Source organism: Saccostrea cucullata, unplaced genomic scaffold, assembly GCF_032062105.1.
Source record: "Saccostrea cucullata isolate Sc308-1 unplaced genomic scaffold, CSIRO_AGI_Scuc_v1 ctg342, whole genome shotgun sequence".
NCBI classification, from domain to species: domain Eukaryota; kingdom Metazoa; phylum Mollusca; class Bivalvia; order Ostreida; family Ostreidae; genus Saccostrea; species Saccostrea cuccullata.
Genome location: NW_026936636.1, coordinates 324,606 through 342,349, shown reverse-complemented (window position 1 = coordinate 342,349; position 17,744 = coordinate 324,606). Strand labels below are relative to the sequence as shown.

At 31.1% G+C, this 17,744-nt stretch overlaps 2 protein-coding genes across 2 annotated transcripts; one reads left to right on the top strand and one right to left on the bottom strand.

Moving 5' to 3' along the window:
* The first annotated feature begins 507 nt into the window (after nt 1-507).
* Nucleotides 508-8,147, top strand: LOC134246004 (ras-related protein Rab-14). The gene is made up of 9 exons (XM_062728252.1): nt 508-600; nt 1,070-1,193; nt 3,713-3,758; nt 3,869-4,000; nt 4,170-4,236; nt 4,360-4,447; nt 4,740-4,770; nt 4,935-5,003; nt 5,471-8,147. The coding sequence occupies exons 2-9, from the start codon at nt 1,088-1,090 to the stop codon at nt 5,574-5,576; spliced, it is 645 nt and encodes a 214-aa protein (XP_062584236.1). The 5' UTR covers nt 508-600; nt 1,070-1,087; the 3' UTR covers nt 5,577-8,147.
* Nucleotides 8,148-8,547: 400 nt separating this feature from the next.
* Nucleotides 8,548-17,483, bottom strand: LOC134245974 (tektin-like protein 1). The gene is made up of 6 exons (XM_062728206.1): nt 16,920-17,483; nt 11,772-11,967; nt 10,622-10,821; nt 10,369-10,464; nt 9,972-10,085; nt 8,548-9,842 (listed from the first exon to the last, which is right to left on the bottom strand). The coding sequence occupies exons 1-6, from the start codon at nt 17,292-17,294 to the stop codon at nt 9,657-9,659; spliced, it is 1,167 nt and encodes a 388-aa protein (XP_062584190.1). The 5' UTR covers nt 17,295-17,483; the 3' UTR covers nt 8,548-9,656.
* Nucleotides 17,484-17,744: the final 261 nt, after the last annotated feature.

Genomic DNA, 17,744 nt, shown 5'->3' with positions numbered 1-17,744 from the left:
AGGTTCAAGTATTTATCAAACGCAGCAGGTGTGTATCAATGTTTTTTTCGCATGAAGGGTGGGAGTGACCCCCCCCCCCCCCTACCCAATAAAAGAAAAAATCAATTTCTTGACAAGCAAAAATAAAATAAACCTCATTTCTTTTTATCCAGCTTTCAAAAATATAACGATTAAAGTTAAACTTTTGAAAAGACCTTGATGAATTTTTTTTCAAGGAAAAATCATATCAGATAAAATATTGCTTTAATAACCAATGTCCAGGAAATACTGAAAAACCCAAACTTAGTCGATCCTTCATTATAAAATGCCATGTGTCTAGAAACTATTTTATTACATATTTTTTTTACTGTACACATGATCGTATGATTTATGTATTATACATATAGCATCACATTCTAGAACAATACAAAGATATCTGAACAATTGATGATTCAAACAAAAAACATTTCATTGAGCAGGCTTAGCTTGATTTACATCGGGATCAAAAAACAAAATTTTAATGTTCTTCATAGGTGGCGCTACAAACACATATTCCGCCATCTTGCTATTGCTGATTCACAACACTGTGTCTTTACATCAATATTTCGAATACTAGAGGAGGTATAAAGAAATGAGATAATTATCTCAGAATAATCAATGCTTTTTCATTGAAATTTTAGGTTATTGTTTGAATTCGATCTCTCAGATTATGAATGTTAAGCGTACAGTAATCCTATCCTCAAGCTGAACTTGACCACCCCCTTCATGACACATTTATTTTGTTTACAAATTAGCTATTGTTTACTAATGCAAAATGCACCGCGAATTTTATGTACATTCATGGAAAATGCTAACTATCGTTACAGGTATAATTATATAGATTTGTATGAAATGCTAAGATGTTTACACGAAAACATCGGATTAGATAACTCGTGACAACGAAAAAAATTCCACTTGAAAATACAAATTATAACTTCAGATGATATTCTGTTTTAAATAGGTATGCAAAAGAAAACAATTTATTGCAGTATCCTAGTTGTTGTGTTCATAGTTTTGATTTGTATTAATTTTCTTCCTCCTTCTGATACAGGAGTCAAGGAGTATAACCATGGCGGCTGGCCCCTACAATTACTCATATATATTTAAATACATCATCATCGGAGATATGGGTGTTGGAAAATCTTGCCTTCTACACCAATTTACAGAGAAAAAATGTAAGTCAGACAGTGGTGGCTCTGATGAAACATCGATTTTGTACATCTCTTTTTCCCTTTCCTCCCCCGGGTGCAAGTTAAAATGGCACCTACAATTTCTACAATTTGGCCATGTAATGAAAGTAAAATGTAGTAGGGTACACTGCTTCCTTCGAGCTTGGGCCAGTGAGTTAACCCTCTAGCTCAATTGGGAGAGCACTGGACTGGCAAGGCCCTGGGTTAACAGAAATGTCTCTGTTACCATACATGTTAACTCTACCGATTTAGGCGGGAGTCTACCACTTTTTCACTCCATCTCCCGACTACCGATTTTATTAGTAAATCTACCGCTTTTCCACAAAAGTTTCATCTAAAGTATTTTTGGTTTGCTTGGGTATCAATTATTGAAGCCACTTGTCATAAAATCTCGTTAAATATCGCGTGATTTGACCTGGAAGCATACAAATGCTTTTTTTGTACCGATGTGTTCATAGATTTCAAGCACGTATTTGACAACGACAACAGCACAAGATTACTAGTGATTACATTGGTTATGATAAATTATGTCAACAATACTGCCATGAAAAAGGAGATGCAACATTTTAGAATTGGATGAAAAAGGAGATACAACATTTTAGAATTGGATGAAAACATTTGACAATGTCTATAAATGTATAAATGGATTTTTTTTTCTGACAAGTGGCAAAACTTTGCAGCTGATTCCATTTCTTAAATTTAAAAAAATAGCTTGTAGCTTAATAAAATATGTCAACTTAGTGTACATTTACCTTAAATATAAAGGAAGCCATTTTGGATGCGAAATTTTATCAATAAAGTCAATAGAAATCACTTCATTGATCAAGCCATTAGGCACATCTCTACTTTCGTTTTGGATTGTCAGGAAATCTTATTTATTTAACGAAAGATAGGAACTAGTTTTAGATCCAGATTAAACCATGTCATCATTTGTTGTGTTTGACAACTGAATGAACATCCAGAATTATTGCTTCTAGGCTATATCAGCAAAGACCACTCTTCAAAAGGCTAACCTAGGACCCAATCAAAGCAAAATGATGAGCATGAAAAATATTTGAATTTGTATAATTTATGTCAAACTTACGTGTTTCTGTCTACTTCTTTGCAGTTAAAATTTATTATTGCAGTTTTCATTTAAGGCTATATATGTATATTTCATGAAATATATCTTCATAAATCCCAACACGCGTGCAATGCTACTGCTTTTGATATCTGAATCTCCCTATTTTTCATCACAATAGGGTAACATGTATGCTATTACATTTTGTACCCATGTTGAGGCCCAGGTATTCTCTGGTGGACGAGACTGATTGAGTAATAAGAATCAAATTTTGTAAAGAAACAGTTCTTTCCCTGTTTCAAGATATTTCCATGGTAACAACAGCGTTACTGTTACCTATTAAATTTTTGCAAGTACTTTGTTAGGGAGATGTTTTTCTACTAGTTTCGTAAAATGTAAACTTCAACCTTTATAGTATATTACTTGCCTTAATCAGACAATTAATTAAATTGACATGTAACATTTTCTCTATTGACAGCAAATGCAGGGAGCATTTGATTTTCACTTTTTTTCCTTCATTTGATTGGTGGACAATTTACAATTTGTATTAAAACAGACAAGAAATTAAGAATACATCAGAACATCATGTATTAGAGTTCATGGAGAAAATATTATGTTTCCATTTATAAAATTGTCTGATTATGGTATAAACAGCTCTAAGGATGAGTTTAGGTAACAGAGACTAGATGAAGAACAAATCCCTGACAGATTGCTTGCAAATTTATAAGTTAACATTTTTACCTTGGAAATATGTTTTAAAGCAGGACCCCTCCTTTCCCACCTGTCTATGTATATTTTGTTTCTTGTGTTCTTTATTAAACTGTATTCCATATATGGCTAAATCATAAAACTGAAAAATTATGAGACTGATGGCAAAGAATTATTTAAAGACGAAATTGATCAATAAAAATATAAATATTTTCAAAAGATAGGGACTCAATTATTTTAATTTGGTAATTATTGTGAAAAAGGGGCATGGCGCCGCACCATGCTAGTTTGCTTTAGATTGAACACTAGTAAAGTTAGATGCGGTGATGGTGATGCTGAAGTATTTGTTATTCTCACCAAAAAGTTATTTCCCAAATTTAACAAAACAATTGAGTCAAAGCATCAGTATGTGAAATAAGTCAGTGGTCTTAAGTTTAAAACAAAAACTATTTAATCTTGTCTTTTAAATTCTTTAAAGCATGAATTTTTATGTTTGATAATTATATTTTGAGATTTAATATGTATTCTAGTTGAGAACAAAAACAATGTGAGAAATTTGACAGATATATAATTGTTTGATCAATAATAAAGTAAAAGGATGATGATTTTAGATCAGATGTAAGGAATTTTTTTATTGGAGGGGTGGGGTATATAAAGCTTTTTTTACTTTTGAAATTGGAATTTTTAAAATTTAGAATTTCTTTGTATACCTAATTAATTATGTTTGTAATTACAGTTATGGCAGACTGCCCACACACAATAGGAGTTGAATTCGGAACAAGGTAATCTTCAATTTATAAAATTATTGAAAGGACTGCATTCTAAGATTAAGTACAAGGGTATCAAATGTAACATTCATTAAAAAAAACAACAATAAAACTTGTTTTTACAGAATTATAGAAGTATCTGGACAGAAAATTAAGTTACAGATATGGGATACAGCTGGACAGGAGAGATTCCGAGCGGTGACGAGGAGTTACTACCGAGGAGCAGCGGGGGCATTAATGGTCTATGATATCACAAGGTAGAAATAAAGGGGGAATTGTCAAGGGGGTTATATTTTACCCCCTCAAAAACATCATGAGTTCTGAATTAGCAAAGTATTGCTAGCAAAATTTATGTTTATTTTAATGCGGGTGTAGCATGTTGGTTTCTGATCCACTTTCACAAGAATAATTTTTTTTTGAAAACAGGCGAAGCACATACAACCATTTAAGTAGTTGGCTAACTGATGCAAGGAACTTAACAAATCCCAACACAGTGAGTTTGTAATTCATATAGTTTAACTGCCAAAACTGGAGTAGATAACAGCATTACATTTTGGGACCAAAAAAAATTATTTTCTAAATTCATTTATTTATAATGGAAGTATTTCCTTTGTAGGTGATATTTTTAATTGGTAATAAGTCTGATTTAGAAGCTCAAAGAGATGTTACATATGAAGAGGCCAAGCAGTTTGCTGATGAAAATGGTATGTCAATACATTTTGTAATTCAATGTCTCATAAAAATAATGCGAGTTTTCTTTATGTTTTTTCAAATATATAGAATGTTTTCAGTTTGAAGTTTTCAGTATTTATATCTAAATATTAAAATCACAATATCTATTAGCCATTAAATTTAAATGAAATGCAAGTGATTTACAGTGAATTTTAAGAATATAAAAGACATGGACAACAAAAATGTTTTAATTTTTGTATTGCCACATTTCTTAAATGTCTCATGATTTAGTCATATCCTTGAACACAATCTAATTTTTTTCAGGTCTCATGTTCTTAGAATGTAGTGCCAAAACGTAAGTATAATTAATTCACATTAGAAGTTGTAGTCATAATATTTTTTTTCAGCAAATAAGTGTGAGCAACTTTTGAAAAAAGGCCTCAGAAAAAAGTCATTCTTTAAACATCAATTTGTAAAATTCAACATTCATTTCCATGTGAAAAAATTATTCTTCTGCAGGGGTGACAATGTAGAAGATGCATTTTTAGATACAGCAAAAAAGATATACCAGAATATACAGGATGGAAGGTGAGTTTTATAAGGAGTTTTCAAATACCTTTGTTTGCTGGTCAGGTGCAGAGATACTTTGGTTGAAGTTGTAGACTCATCACTTTTGCTGAGTATAAGATAGAAATAGATGTTAACAGCTAATACTATTGTACAATGGTATTCTTTGATAGATTTGGTTGTAAACTAGTAACATTAACTGTAAACTAGTAGTTTTGCATGACATAAATTGTCTACATTTATTGAGATAAATTGTATTACTCCCTCAAAATGATTATTATTCAGACAGCAGTATACAGGTATTAAAGACTAGCTTTGAAAAAAAAATGGAGGAAAAATTCTCTTAGGGTCAATATACTGGAATAAAAAAAATTTGTATTGTATTAAATAAAAAATGTGAAGTGAACTTTTGGGGGGTTAAAAAAAAATCTGTGAGGATGTGTGCTATAGAACCTAAAGTTCATATATTAATTCTTTTTTTTTTGCAGTTTGGACTTGAATGCAGCTGAGTCAGGTGTGCAACACAAGCCAGCTACGCCCAGAAATCCCATAAACACAGACCAAGCCCCCATTGATAAGGGTTGTGCCTGTTGATGACCCTGCCTCTGTCGTAGACGGGCAGATAACTGTGTATTCATTCCAAGGATGTGTGCAGCATGGGTTCTTTTGATCAAAATTATTCTCTTCTCCGGGCACCAAGGTGTGGAAGATCATCTGGTGGAGTAGTGAGATTATTATCGATAGAATTTTCTTTAAAGGATGATTGTTATGGAATTAGGAGTTCTGTAACAACCTACATTTGTGTATTTATAATTCTATTTAAACAAAAACATGTGATCGCATGATTGTAAATTATTATTATTAAAATATGGTACCTTTTTCAATGATATGTATGTACATGGTGCAATATTTTTTTCTCCCTTATCTTTTCTTTACTGATGGAATGATTTTGATCATAGAATACATGCATTGACTACTATTCATTTTAAAATGAACATGAGGTCATATTTAAATTGTGTTTTATTTTGGGACCTGGAATGATTGAATACCGTGTGACAATGTGTGAAAGGGGCGGGGAATTTCCTGTAACAGAGTTGAGAAAACATGTCAAAATCTCTGTTGTGGAGTCATTAGATTGAAGTCAGTTGATAGCGATGATGTGATTGTTCTGTTAATGTTATTGTTTTGTTAACTTATATCAAATATTTTGTGTATATGTGTATGTATTTCCTCTGCTGTTGCACATCAAAACTTAGTTATAACATTTTTTAGTTGAGGGTGGTAAAAGTAGGATCTGAATCGAGGATGCACTTCATGCACACTGTCAGATGGATATTTTTTGCTGCAGCAATTAGCAGTTATGAAGCTTTTGTGATAGAGAAGAATATCTTTATTCGATTTTTTCTTCATTGGATACAAATGAAAAGGCACAGGTGTATTGAGAAAGACAAATTAATGCAGATACATTAGGTTCAGTTACGGTAAATGATTACAATGGAGAGTTTGCTAAGTTATGTCTTGATAGATACTGATACTGGTTAGGCATGATTAGAATGTATATCTGATCTTGTTTTGGGAGGGGGATCATCAGTTCATTTTTACGTTACGAAGTTGGAGAAAATTCTTGATTGGTAACTGTATCATAAAGTTGGAAGTTGACCAAATGAAAAGGAAAAATATCAAATGTTGATGGTAAACCAATTGGAATGAAGTTCTTGATTTTGTAAAAGAAAATGTTAATAAATTTTCAGAAAGGGTTAAGAAATCTTTCAATAGAAAGTCTTATTATCCTCTTATTATAACTTGGCTCACAAAGAAATGAAGCAGGGAAAATTTAAGACAAAGTCTGACATATTTTTGTTCATTTTTACAGTTGGTTTCTTAAATATATAAAATATTCTCCATTGCAAAGTGTTGATAATATCGTTTGTCATCTAGGACCTTGGATTTTCAAGTAAAACTAACAAACAGCATTTAAATATACTGTTTCTATAATTCCGTAACAGTTTTGTGGATATTTGAATATATGCAAAACAATTGATCAAGTGAAACCTGTACTGGTGGATTAGTCCAATACAATGCTCTCATCAAACATCCTGATTTTGCTTTAGATTTAACATTAACATAAGCACATTCTCTAAAATTGACATATACCACACTTAATTTTTCACTTGGTAAGGAAAAGGTCACTAAGTCATTATAAATGTAAATTTTTGGCTTATTGGTCAACATTTTTTTCTTGAATTAATTTACAAATAAAATGCAAATAGTTCATTGGATGAACATGCACATCACATGGGCAGGCCCATATATTATTTAACATATAAAATTACTCAAATCCAAATTCTTATAGAAAAAAATCTGCTCATACTGCTTTGATGGACACAGGTGTACATTTCATGTAAATACAATAGCCATGTAAATTTTATGTAGCATGTGTATCCACATTGTCTTTCTAGCGTAGTTTGTATATGTGTCTTTATTTTTTATGCTTTTTGTGATATTGAGAAGAATTTTTAAAGTAATTCACATTACATATCTCTGATTGATTTATTCTGGTCTAATTAAAAAAAGGATACACATTTGAAATGTATATCATCTGAACTTCAGATCAATTCTTGATCGTTTATTTGGTATTTGGTGTTTAAATTTCTTTTCCAATTTTCCAAAAAACAAGTGCTGTATTTTATGATTGTGCATTTATTGTAAGTGCTATTCCCTTTTCATTAATATCTCTTTCTGGTGACCATATTTACCATCAGTTGAAACAAATACCTTCCATAAAAGTGATTGATTTATTAGTGTATTTATTATGTCCATTATCAAGAGGAACATTCTGTGTTGGTATAATTTTGTAAAAATTCAATTTCCAAGCAGTTTGATTTAACATTATTGACTGGTTCACCTTTTTTGTTTTTGACTCCATTATAATCTTTTCCCCTCCACAACCTGTAAATTTGTACCGACACAAGTTTAGGGCTTTAATGGTTACTAATTGCTTCTAAGAGAAACAAATTGTATTAATATATATGGTGTAGTCAGTTCAGAACTTAAAATATAAAAAATTGTAACAAATGATGTGATAACCTGTTGTATGTAATTCACCCTCACTCATTTAAAGTAATATATTGAAGTCAAAGGAATAAATTATGAAATAATTCTGAAGTAGTTTTGCAGTTTTGTATGTTCCAGTGAGGTAAAGGGTTTGGGAAGTAATATTCATATTGATCTTTTGTTTCTCTACCTGTTGTCAACAGACATGACTTAAGTTATTACCATCCATACACTTCACTTGAAAGTTGAATTGATAATAAGTTGAAGTATTGAATAATAATTTTTCCACCATGGGAAATTGTTACCATCGGGATCATTGCTTTGTATAAGTACATGTTGATTTTGAGAAGACATTGCTTCAGATATGTAGATTGAGGTGAAGAAAGTAAATTAATTCGTTGGAGTATATCGCAGTAATCACTATCAGTGATAATCAGGAATGGTTACAGAAACTTTCATGGTATTTGATTCATGGTTCTCTCTCCATAACGGAAGGAAAAATGACAAAGTATGAAATTTTATCATTTTTAATAGCACTCATGTAAACATTAACAATACTGTGCAGTGAAAATTATGATGTGTTCAACCTCCGCTAGATTTTAAACCTTTTCCATATTTTGATTTAAAAAACAATGAACATATATATAGAATATATGAAACGACATGGCAAAGAATGGTGTTAGAAAACACACATGGCAAGTCATGCTTTTTCTGAAGTTTGTACAAGTTAATAATTCTATAAAAGAATTTATTGTTAATTAATTGTATACTAGTATAGCCATCAAATGAGTAATTTCACTCAAAAAAAGAATTTAATACTTAAATCATATAAGAATATAATATGACACAGAAAAAGAAATGCAATGCAATAAATTATGTTTAACAATTATATAAAATATATAAACAAAAAAACAAATACATGTATCACAGTGAATTTCTGATGCTAAAAAAAGCAACAAAGTTCAGTAGATTGGTTTGTAGACAAACCATCAGAAGTTATTACAGCTCTGGTACTAACGCACCAATATTGAGCAAAATTTGCATAAAAATATATAATAATACTGTTTTCAAATACTCTGATGAGTAGCAGTTTTAAAAGATTCTGTTCCAATACTTCCAAATCGCTGACTTAAGCAAGAATCAATCAATGTACATGCTGATTAAATCTTCTCCTAGAAATTCAAAACATGAGAAGACAACTAGCTATTAAAGTGTAAACTCTACCAAAAATCTATCTTGAGTACATGCAAGAAAAAGCTTTTATAATAAATAATTTGTTGCATTTTTATAATACTGATTTCTACATTATTATTGCTTCAAGCAAACATGATCACTATGTTTGTACATACATATACCCAGAATGAAAACCATCATTAAAACTACAAAATGCACTGGCTTCATCATCAAGTGCTGGCCTTCCAAGTTCACAAAAAGCTATGTAGACAATATCAAAATTTTTATAAAAAATTCAATTTATAGTGCACATGATCAGACATAGAAACTTAAATTTCAGTTTAAATACTGAAACATTACTGTAATTTGCATCAACAAAATTGCTGAAAACATTAAGACACAAGAGAGTCCATTTAAAATTTTGTAATCGGGTTAAGAATCCAATCGTTAGAATGCCTCTCCCAGTGTCCATCGATGATCGGACTTCCTGCGACGGAGTCGAATGATACTGCCATCCACAGAGGAAGCCATGGCTTTTCCTTTGATGTCGTTTCGGAGACGGAGTTGTGACAGTTTCAGGAGACCGATGTTGCGACTTGTGGCAGACAGAGATTGCAGCAGGCCATCTCCACTCTGAAATCAACATTAGTAACATTCTATTATATTTGTAAATTTTTAGAGAAATCAGTTTTAAAAAGATTGTCATTGAAGAGGTTAATATTTTTGTTTTTCGGATTTCTTTGCTGGAGTTATGTCCCTTACCCTGATAATTTCCTGAGCCTCTGGTAACTGAGTTCCTGGATGTCTCTGGAACACCTTGACCATTGGACGATCCAAACGCTCACGCGTTGCAATATCAGAATACGCAACTGGACCCTAGAATAAACAAGGTATAATTTCTTTATTGATAATGCATGTCAATTTATTGCTGCAAGTAAATTTTCACATATCTATTTTATTTGCAATCAACATTGCTAATCCAATTTTTAATTACCTAAAATTGTATGTCCTTGCAATATTTTTAAGCAAGCATATACCTGGTAAGCTTTCTTTTATATTTATAAAAATTATATTAACTATCTTAATAAATTAATATAGAGTTTTTCCCCTTTTCCATCCTTGATTATAATTTAGTTATGAGTTAACAGATTTTTCTTACCATTGTGTATCCGCGAGCCTTGTCAGTGGCATCATACCATCTCTGGGCACGGTGTATACCATGACGATTCTCTCCCAGACCAACCCCAAGGTGTTGCTAAAACAAAAAAAGTAGCAAAATAAGAATTGAGAATCTTTCATTTATTTCTGTTGTTATTCAAATTGAAAAAATAAATCTATTTTTTTAACTTCTTAAAAAATTTCAAAATCACTGAAAACATTTGTTTATTATCTCTTTTGTCACTAGTGCTGACCTTAAGTGTGATGGTTTCTGCCACTTTCTGTGTGAGTCCATCATTAACAGACTTGTGGGCAGCTTTCTGTAGTTTCTCGGTTCTATCTATGGCATCCTTCAACTCACGTCTGAGGTAAGCAGAGCGGGCCCGGGCCTCCTGGGCATCCACAAGGGCTTGGTCAGCCTCAGGGGTGTATGGCCCAAGGGGGTCTGGCTGACCTGAAATATTAAAGAAAGGATCATTGTAATATATGGCTGTCGAACATCTTTATTAACTTGTGAATTAAAGAGTGATTATTTCTTGGTTAATTTGGTAAGGTACATAGGGCATATTCATAGAGATTTCATTTTAGTACTGCTAGATCTATGTTAGAATTGTGTAAATATTCTAACTAGTAAATTACTGGTCTTATATCAGTTTTGAGTGGTATTTAAAAATTAGAATTAATAAGATTTGAATTAATTTTTATGTGAAATTTTATATTTATTACAAATTAAAAGTGAATATTGGTATACATGTATTAACATTATCATGAAGCTGTCAAGAGAGAAAATATTTTAGTTAGTGGGTTGGAAGTCTTTTTAGTGAATGTTATTATATTACAAAAAAGAAAGGAAAAAAAACCATGCATCACACCACTCTTCAAGAAATCAAATGTAAGTTCCAGATTTAGGAGTAAAAACAATGTAAAGGAAAAAGCAGTCATTTTTGTCTCACTTTAATGAATCCAACATATAGTTGTTAATATACAGGGTGAAAATCAAATGTTATTGTCAGGAGACAAGTTATACATTTGGGATGCAAATTGAAATATGAATTTTGTTTCATAAACTGATGAAAATGTGCACTTTTTCACAGAACCAAGGCAGTCCATTGCTCCACAATAAGAATAGGCATTTCCTTGACGTCCCCCCTGCCATTTCATCAAAACTCAAAAATATTGTAAAAAATTAATTATAAATAAGACGAAAATTTTCAATACAGTGTATTGATCATGAAGTGTAAAAAGAATTCAGCATTGAATATTTATATTGAAAAAAAAAAATTAAAATTTAACCCAAGAAAAATTAAAACTATGATTTTTTTTCTTCAGAAAAAAATCTACCAAAGAAATGCCCGATGATACCACTGCATCCAACATCTATGTTTTCTTTATAAATTTATTTACCTAGGGACATGAATCCAAGTTTACCTGACAGGTCATTTAACCTAGAGAGTCGACCATCCATGGAGGTACGACTCCTCCCTAATCCTGTGGGGGCGCTCTGACTGCCGGCGGAGGAGAGGGAGTGGTTCAATAGGTCCATCACACGGGATCTCTCATTCAGAACATTAAATAGGCGACGTCTGGCTGCATCTAATACCTGGAAACAAGGACGATATTTCTTTTGCAACATGCCATGTCTGGATTGATGTATGTAGTTTGGCGTTAGCAAAATTAAGACAAATGAAATATTAAAATACATGTAATTTGCTATCATTTGTGAATGAAAAGAGAATATTGAATGTGTTATATAAAATTACACTAGAAATACATGTACAGGTTTTCTATAAAGTGAGGAATTGAAAGTTTTTTTTATACACCCGTCTTAAGAGTGTTGATTTTTTTCTTTCATTTTTTCCCCTTGTCACATTAGTTAAAAAATATTAAGGCCTAGAAAACTTTGTAATGATACATCTTGGGTGATGTGTCGCGCAATGACGACATAATTAAAAAGTTATAGCCAAATATGTATCACTAATAATGATTTTCATTTACGGTAGAAGGTGTGTCGCGACCTATTTCAAGGTCACTGTGACCTTTAATTTAAGTGGAATTTTTAAAAAGAAATGTCTTTTTTTCATTCATTTACACATTCAAAAAAATGTAAAACTATTGCACTAACCTTATTAGAAAAATGTTGCTTATTTTTTTAGCATATATACTTGACAGCAATCTATAACAAATGTAATGTATGCCTCCCATGAGCTTTATCAAGCACTGGTCACAGTTCAGAAAATTGCATGTCAAATTAGAGAGAGAAATTAATGAGTTTAGTGTGAACAAATCATCAGCACCTATATCCCTGTTCCTGTAAGCCTTTTGGATTAAAAATATCTTATAGAAAGTGTTATAAACACATTAATTAAATTTATCACTTAAACTATTACATAATATTGTCATTTTGGGGTTTTCAATTAACTGTCTGACATTAAATCTAAAAAAAAAAATCATTGATGTTTTATACGTTTTAAAAATGTTTTATGGTAGATAGTGCAGATCCAATAATCTTTTGGGAGTAATGAGTAGACAAGCATCCAGCTAAAGATTAATTAATGTGTTCAATTAGGAAGGCTAGCTGCATGTCTCTTTCATTACTTCAGAGCATGCTCTTAATTGTCCCTTCCAGAAGAACTGTTGGTCAGTTTATATTTGATGGCCAGCCTTTTATTTCCAAAATTAATTGTTAAGTTGTGATTTCATATTGTTTAACAATAGGCATTTGGTAAGGTTACAATTTTTGATGCAATATTTGTTATAATTAATGCCTACACCACATGAGATGGATAAACAAATTTTTTAAGGTGTGTAAAAATCATTGAAATCTTAAACCTTTTCCATTTTAACTGTTTAAGAACATTATAATTGTAATTTTTTGACGGGCGTATCATGCTGTGTGTGGCACTTTATTTAAAATCATATTTGTTATTTAATCCAGTTACATTGTTAAGCCATTTGTAGAATGTTTTGCTTTGTTGCATTTTTTTGCAAACATCTTGTGACATCTCCCATTCTAGATTTAATGATTTAAAATTTTATGTAATGATATAATAAGTAAACCATTTTTGATTAAATGATGAAAATATGAGTTAAACTGTGTCCTAGTATATTTATAGTTTTTGATCTTATCTAGAAGGCCCCAGTGTATATTAATATACATATTTATTTCTAGTAATTTGATTATGTTTTCATTGTTTTAGAACAAAATAGATCTGTGTCAAAACTGTAAACCTACACTCAGAGTATAAATGTCAGCCATAGTATTCTACTATGAATGGGGCTTTTAAAGTGCACTGGGGGGTCCAATAGCAAATGCATGAAACAAAAATAACTGGTCTATATTTATTAAAAATTAAGTGCATTAAAATGAATTGATTGCCTTACTTCAGTTTTCAAAATGTAAAAAAGAAAAGTTTAAATGTTTATGTTAATTGTTGCTTTAGTTACAGAGCTTTTAATTAAATGTATTCTATTGATTTTCTAGGCTTGTAGTTTATATATTAAGCTAAAACATAATATAATACTGGAATGCCATGAAATATTTATTTATGGTACTCCACAATATGCCAAATGAATGTTTAATGAAACATTACTGTGGATCAATAAAGGAAAACAAACACATAGTTTTGTCTCAGCCTTTTTATGGCCTAATCAATGCCCTGCACAAGTACATTAGTCTGTTGCTACATTTGAAAAGGAAAAAGTAAATATGAAAAAGTTTTAAGCACCGATGGTTATGCAATCTCAAGGGAGTATGCCTTTATTAGCCGACAATTAATGTTCTTCCGTGCCACTGAGGAAGAGGGTTTTGAGATTATAAAATAAAATATACTTTTTTTAAAAAAAATGTGAGTTTTTTTTTGAGAAAAAATAGCAAAATTTAATGAATGCATATAGCATGTAATAACTGTAATAACTTTGTTAACAGTTTCAAAGCAAGTTTGTTTGAAGATTTATAAAGTAAAGGTAACCTGTACACTTGTGATGTATTAATTCAATTTTTTCTATTTTAGAAAAATAGTTATCCAAAAAATGAGAATGTAATAAAAACTTTTAGATGTTTACTATTTTTTATTTTGGCCTTATAAAAACTTTTTTTAATTTGAGTTTTTGAAATTGCATATTGATTCAATAAAAGACTTTTTGAGTGTTTGTAGCTCTGTACACTTTTTTCTATAAAAAGAGAGTGTAAAAAGATGTTTACTAACCCATTCATAGACCACTGAACTATTCAAATGAAAAAAAAAATCTTGAAATGAAAACTTCAATAAATTTAAATTTCAAACTCAGTTGAGCAATATCTATAACCCTCTGGCATTAGATATTAACTCTGTCCTATGACTGTCAACAAATATTTTTTTCCCAAGTTGTGTATTAGTGTTTTTATAGTCAAGACATCGGATTTAAAATCCATTTTCTCAGGATTGAACAGTCCGGTCTGATTGACAACTGATTTTGCTGTTCAGTGGTGTTAATAGCTGTAACAAAAGCATTTAATCAGATTTAAGATTTCCGATATTTACACAAACATTAATGTGCATATCTTGCACGATTTGATTGAAATTCATTTAATTTTAATCAGATTGCTTTTTTTTTTTAACAATGTATATATGCAACTGATTTAAAAGATTGAAATTAAAAAATAAAATCTCAGTTTAATATTTAAAGCTTTTCAATTTTAATGTGGGCCATATTATAGGCTAGCATAATCTTTATTTCATTAAACTTTAAAGAAAAGGACCAAAAAAATCATCATTCAATTTAAGGAAGATAAAACTGACCAAAAATTTAACTAGACTTCAATGTGAGGTTTTATCAATATTGCTGTTAGTTTAATCTGTTTATAAATATGGATAAAAAGACAGGTCTGAATAGGACATACTTAGAGAAAATTGAATCAATGATGAAACAGCTGAATAACACAGTATCACAATTCACAAAACTTAGATGAACAATGTACAATTTGGATTCTTCATCACAAATCAATTATGTCAATAGAATCATGGATCCCAGCTATATTCTTGTCTTAATCCAATATTTTATTATCAGTGGAAATTTATGAAGATTTTCCTTATTATAGAACAAACAATTATTAGATACATATGTGGATAATCATGTGAACAAATTTTATGAAATGCTTATAGATAATATTACAAAAAGTAGAACACAAAAACTGTTCTGTTACATAATAAAAAGCAATGCATATGTTTCAGCCACTTATTGAATTTTAAAAAGGAATTTAAATGAAAAATATATGTACAGATGAACATCAACATTCAAATACTGTGTGTGTCAAAGAGATTTGAAGTAGTCAATTTCATCTTCAATGTGTATGCACACAATTTTTTTTGGCTGGGTGCAAGACTACATGATACTTGTGCATTGCATAATTGTTCTCTCAGGCAGGTCCTCTATAAAAATTGTGTTCAATACTAACATAATTGTTATAAGTCAAAATGGCATAAATAGTACATCATAGAGTATCACATGCACAGATGCCTGTGTGTGTTTCTTCTATAAGTAAAAGTCATTAATTTATGCTATGTACGCGCTTTTTTCCACGGAAATTTGTCAAACATACTTAATATAAATGTGCATATATAGTGACAATCTAGAAAATCCGCGTAATTTTGTACCCGCGGATTATCTAGTGGCTAGGTGCAAGACAAAAAAGTACTTACAGTATTTTATAGTATTTTAACATCAATATTTCACATCCTTGGATGTCTTGCAGCTTTCCTCATCCACCATCAAGTCAGAGATAATGAGGTCTGACTGTACATTACATATGTTTATGTATTATACTAGCTGCAAGTAGGCATAATATTTTAGATCTTATATTCATTGCGCACAAAAAAGTGCACTCGCTTCTCGATTTATTTCTCCGTGTTTTTTAAACTGTGGTCTCAAAATATTATCAACCGTATGTTCCTAACATATTCTTTCGCTGTTTCCACAACCAAACATTCCTCAAAATTGTTGTTAATACATGTAGTCCTCCTGACCCTTATATTGTAATCATAGAACATTTCGCTTATTTATACTGCCATTTTGGTTTCAAAGATAATTCGACTCAATATCCTTCGTTCAGATGTCAACTACGAGAGAACTTGATAGAGGAAAAAAGAATTTTTTGAAATCTTCCTTTTTTTGCAATTGAGGTAAGAATTTGGAAGAATTAACCAAGAACCGAGCGCACTTTTTTGTGCGCAATAAATATAAAGTTTTTTCAATGGGTGGCACTGTAGCTCTCCGGTCTATCAATATATTTTTTGGAGAGCTACAGATCTGCAGCTAGTATTATACATACTTTTTACATACATCTTCATGTTTAATGCATACCTGTTGATGTAATGCATACATGCAGTATCACAGCAACTAATATTTCATTTTATAAAACCATGAAAAACTTACTTTTTCCTTGAAAACTTCATGTTTAACAATTAAAAAAGTACAAAGCTGGTGTTTCACTGTATTGTGCTATATGCCACAGCAAAACATAAAGGTTTTCCTTTATCAAATATATAAATTTCATCAAAACTTGTGCAACCTTACCCTTTCTCTGGCTGGTCTAGATACTCTGACTTCTTGGCTGTCTTTATTCAATGCAATATCTTTTCTTGTGTGTTCCAGTGCCTTTTCCAAAGCCTCTTTACCCCTAGTCAGGGCCTTTATTTCTTCATTTGTGTCCAGTAAACTTTCACGCAGTTTAGCAACAATAACTCTTACTTCTCTTGTATACCTGTGAATCTCATCGTTACTTAGTTGTGCAACAGTGTCTCTAAGATGTGGAAGAGGGTCCAGTGATCTACCAACATCACAACTTTTATCACTTTTCTGAACTATGGTTTGTGATAGTTTAATTCCTTTCAGTGTTGAATTTCTCCACGATTCGGGACCAATAGTGGTGGCAGCCTTATTTCCCAACATGATTACACTTTAAATATAAGTAACTGTCATATAAGCTGCCCTTCCACGCGAAGTAATTGTGTATTCACTTGTTATTTAATTAATGCAGGCCCTGGTGATTAAACATTGGTGTCGTCTTCCCCTTGGCGTTGCTGTTGGAAACCAAACGCTACTTACTTCCGCCCAGTGCTGAACTTCCGCTGAAGATCTAAGTCTGTTTTCATTGGATAAAATTCTTTACAGGTAAAATTTTTATAAATAAATGAAAAAATTATTTGTATACAACATATGACATATAATTAAACTTTCATTATATAAATGACTATCACTTTTTAAATAAAAAATAAAGAGAGAGAATAAATATATTTATGAGTCAATCAAAATCATCTTGGGAGTTTTCGTTTTTGTAACTGAATATTAATTACTCAAATGTCGCAAGTATGTAGACTAACACGTTTTTTTTTAATTCTG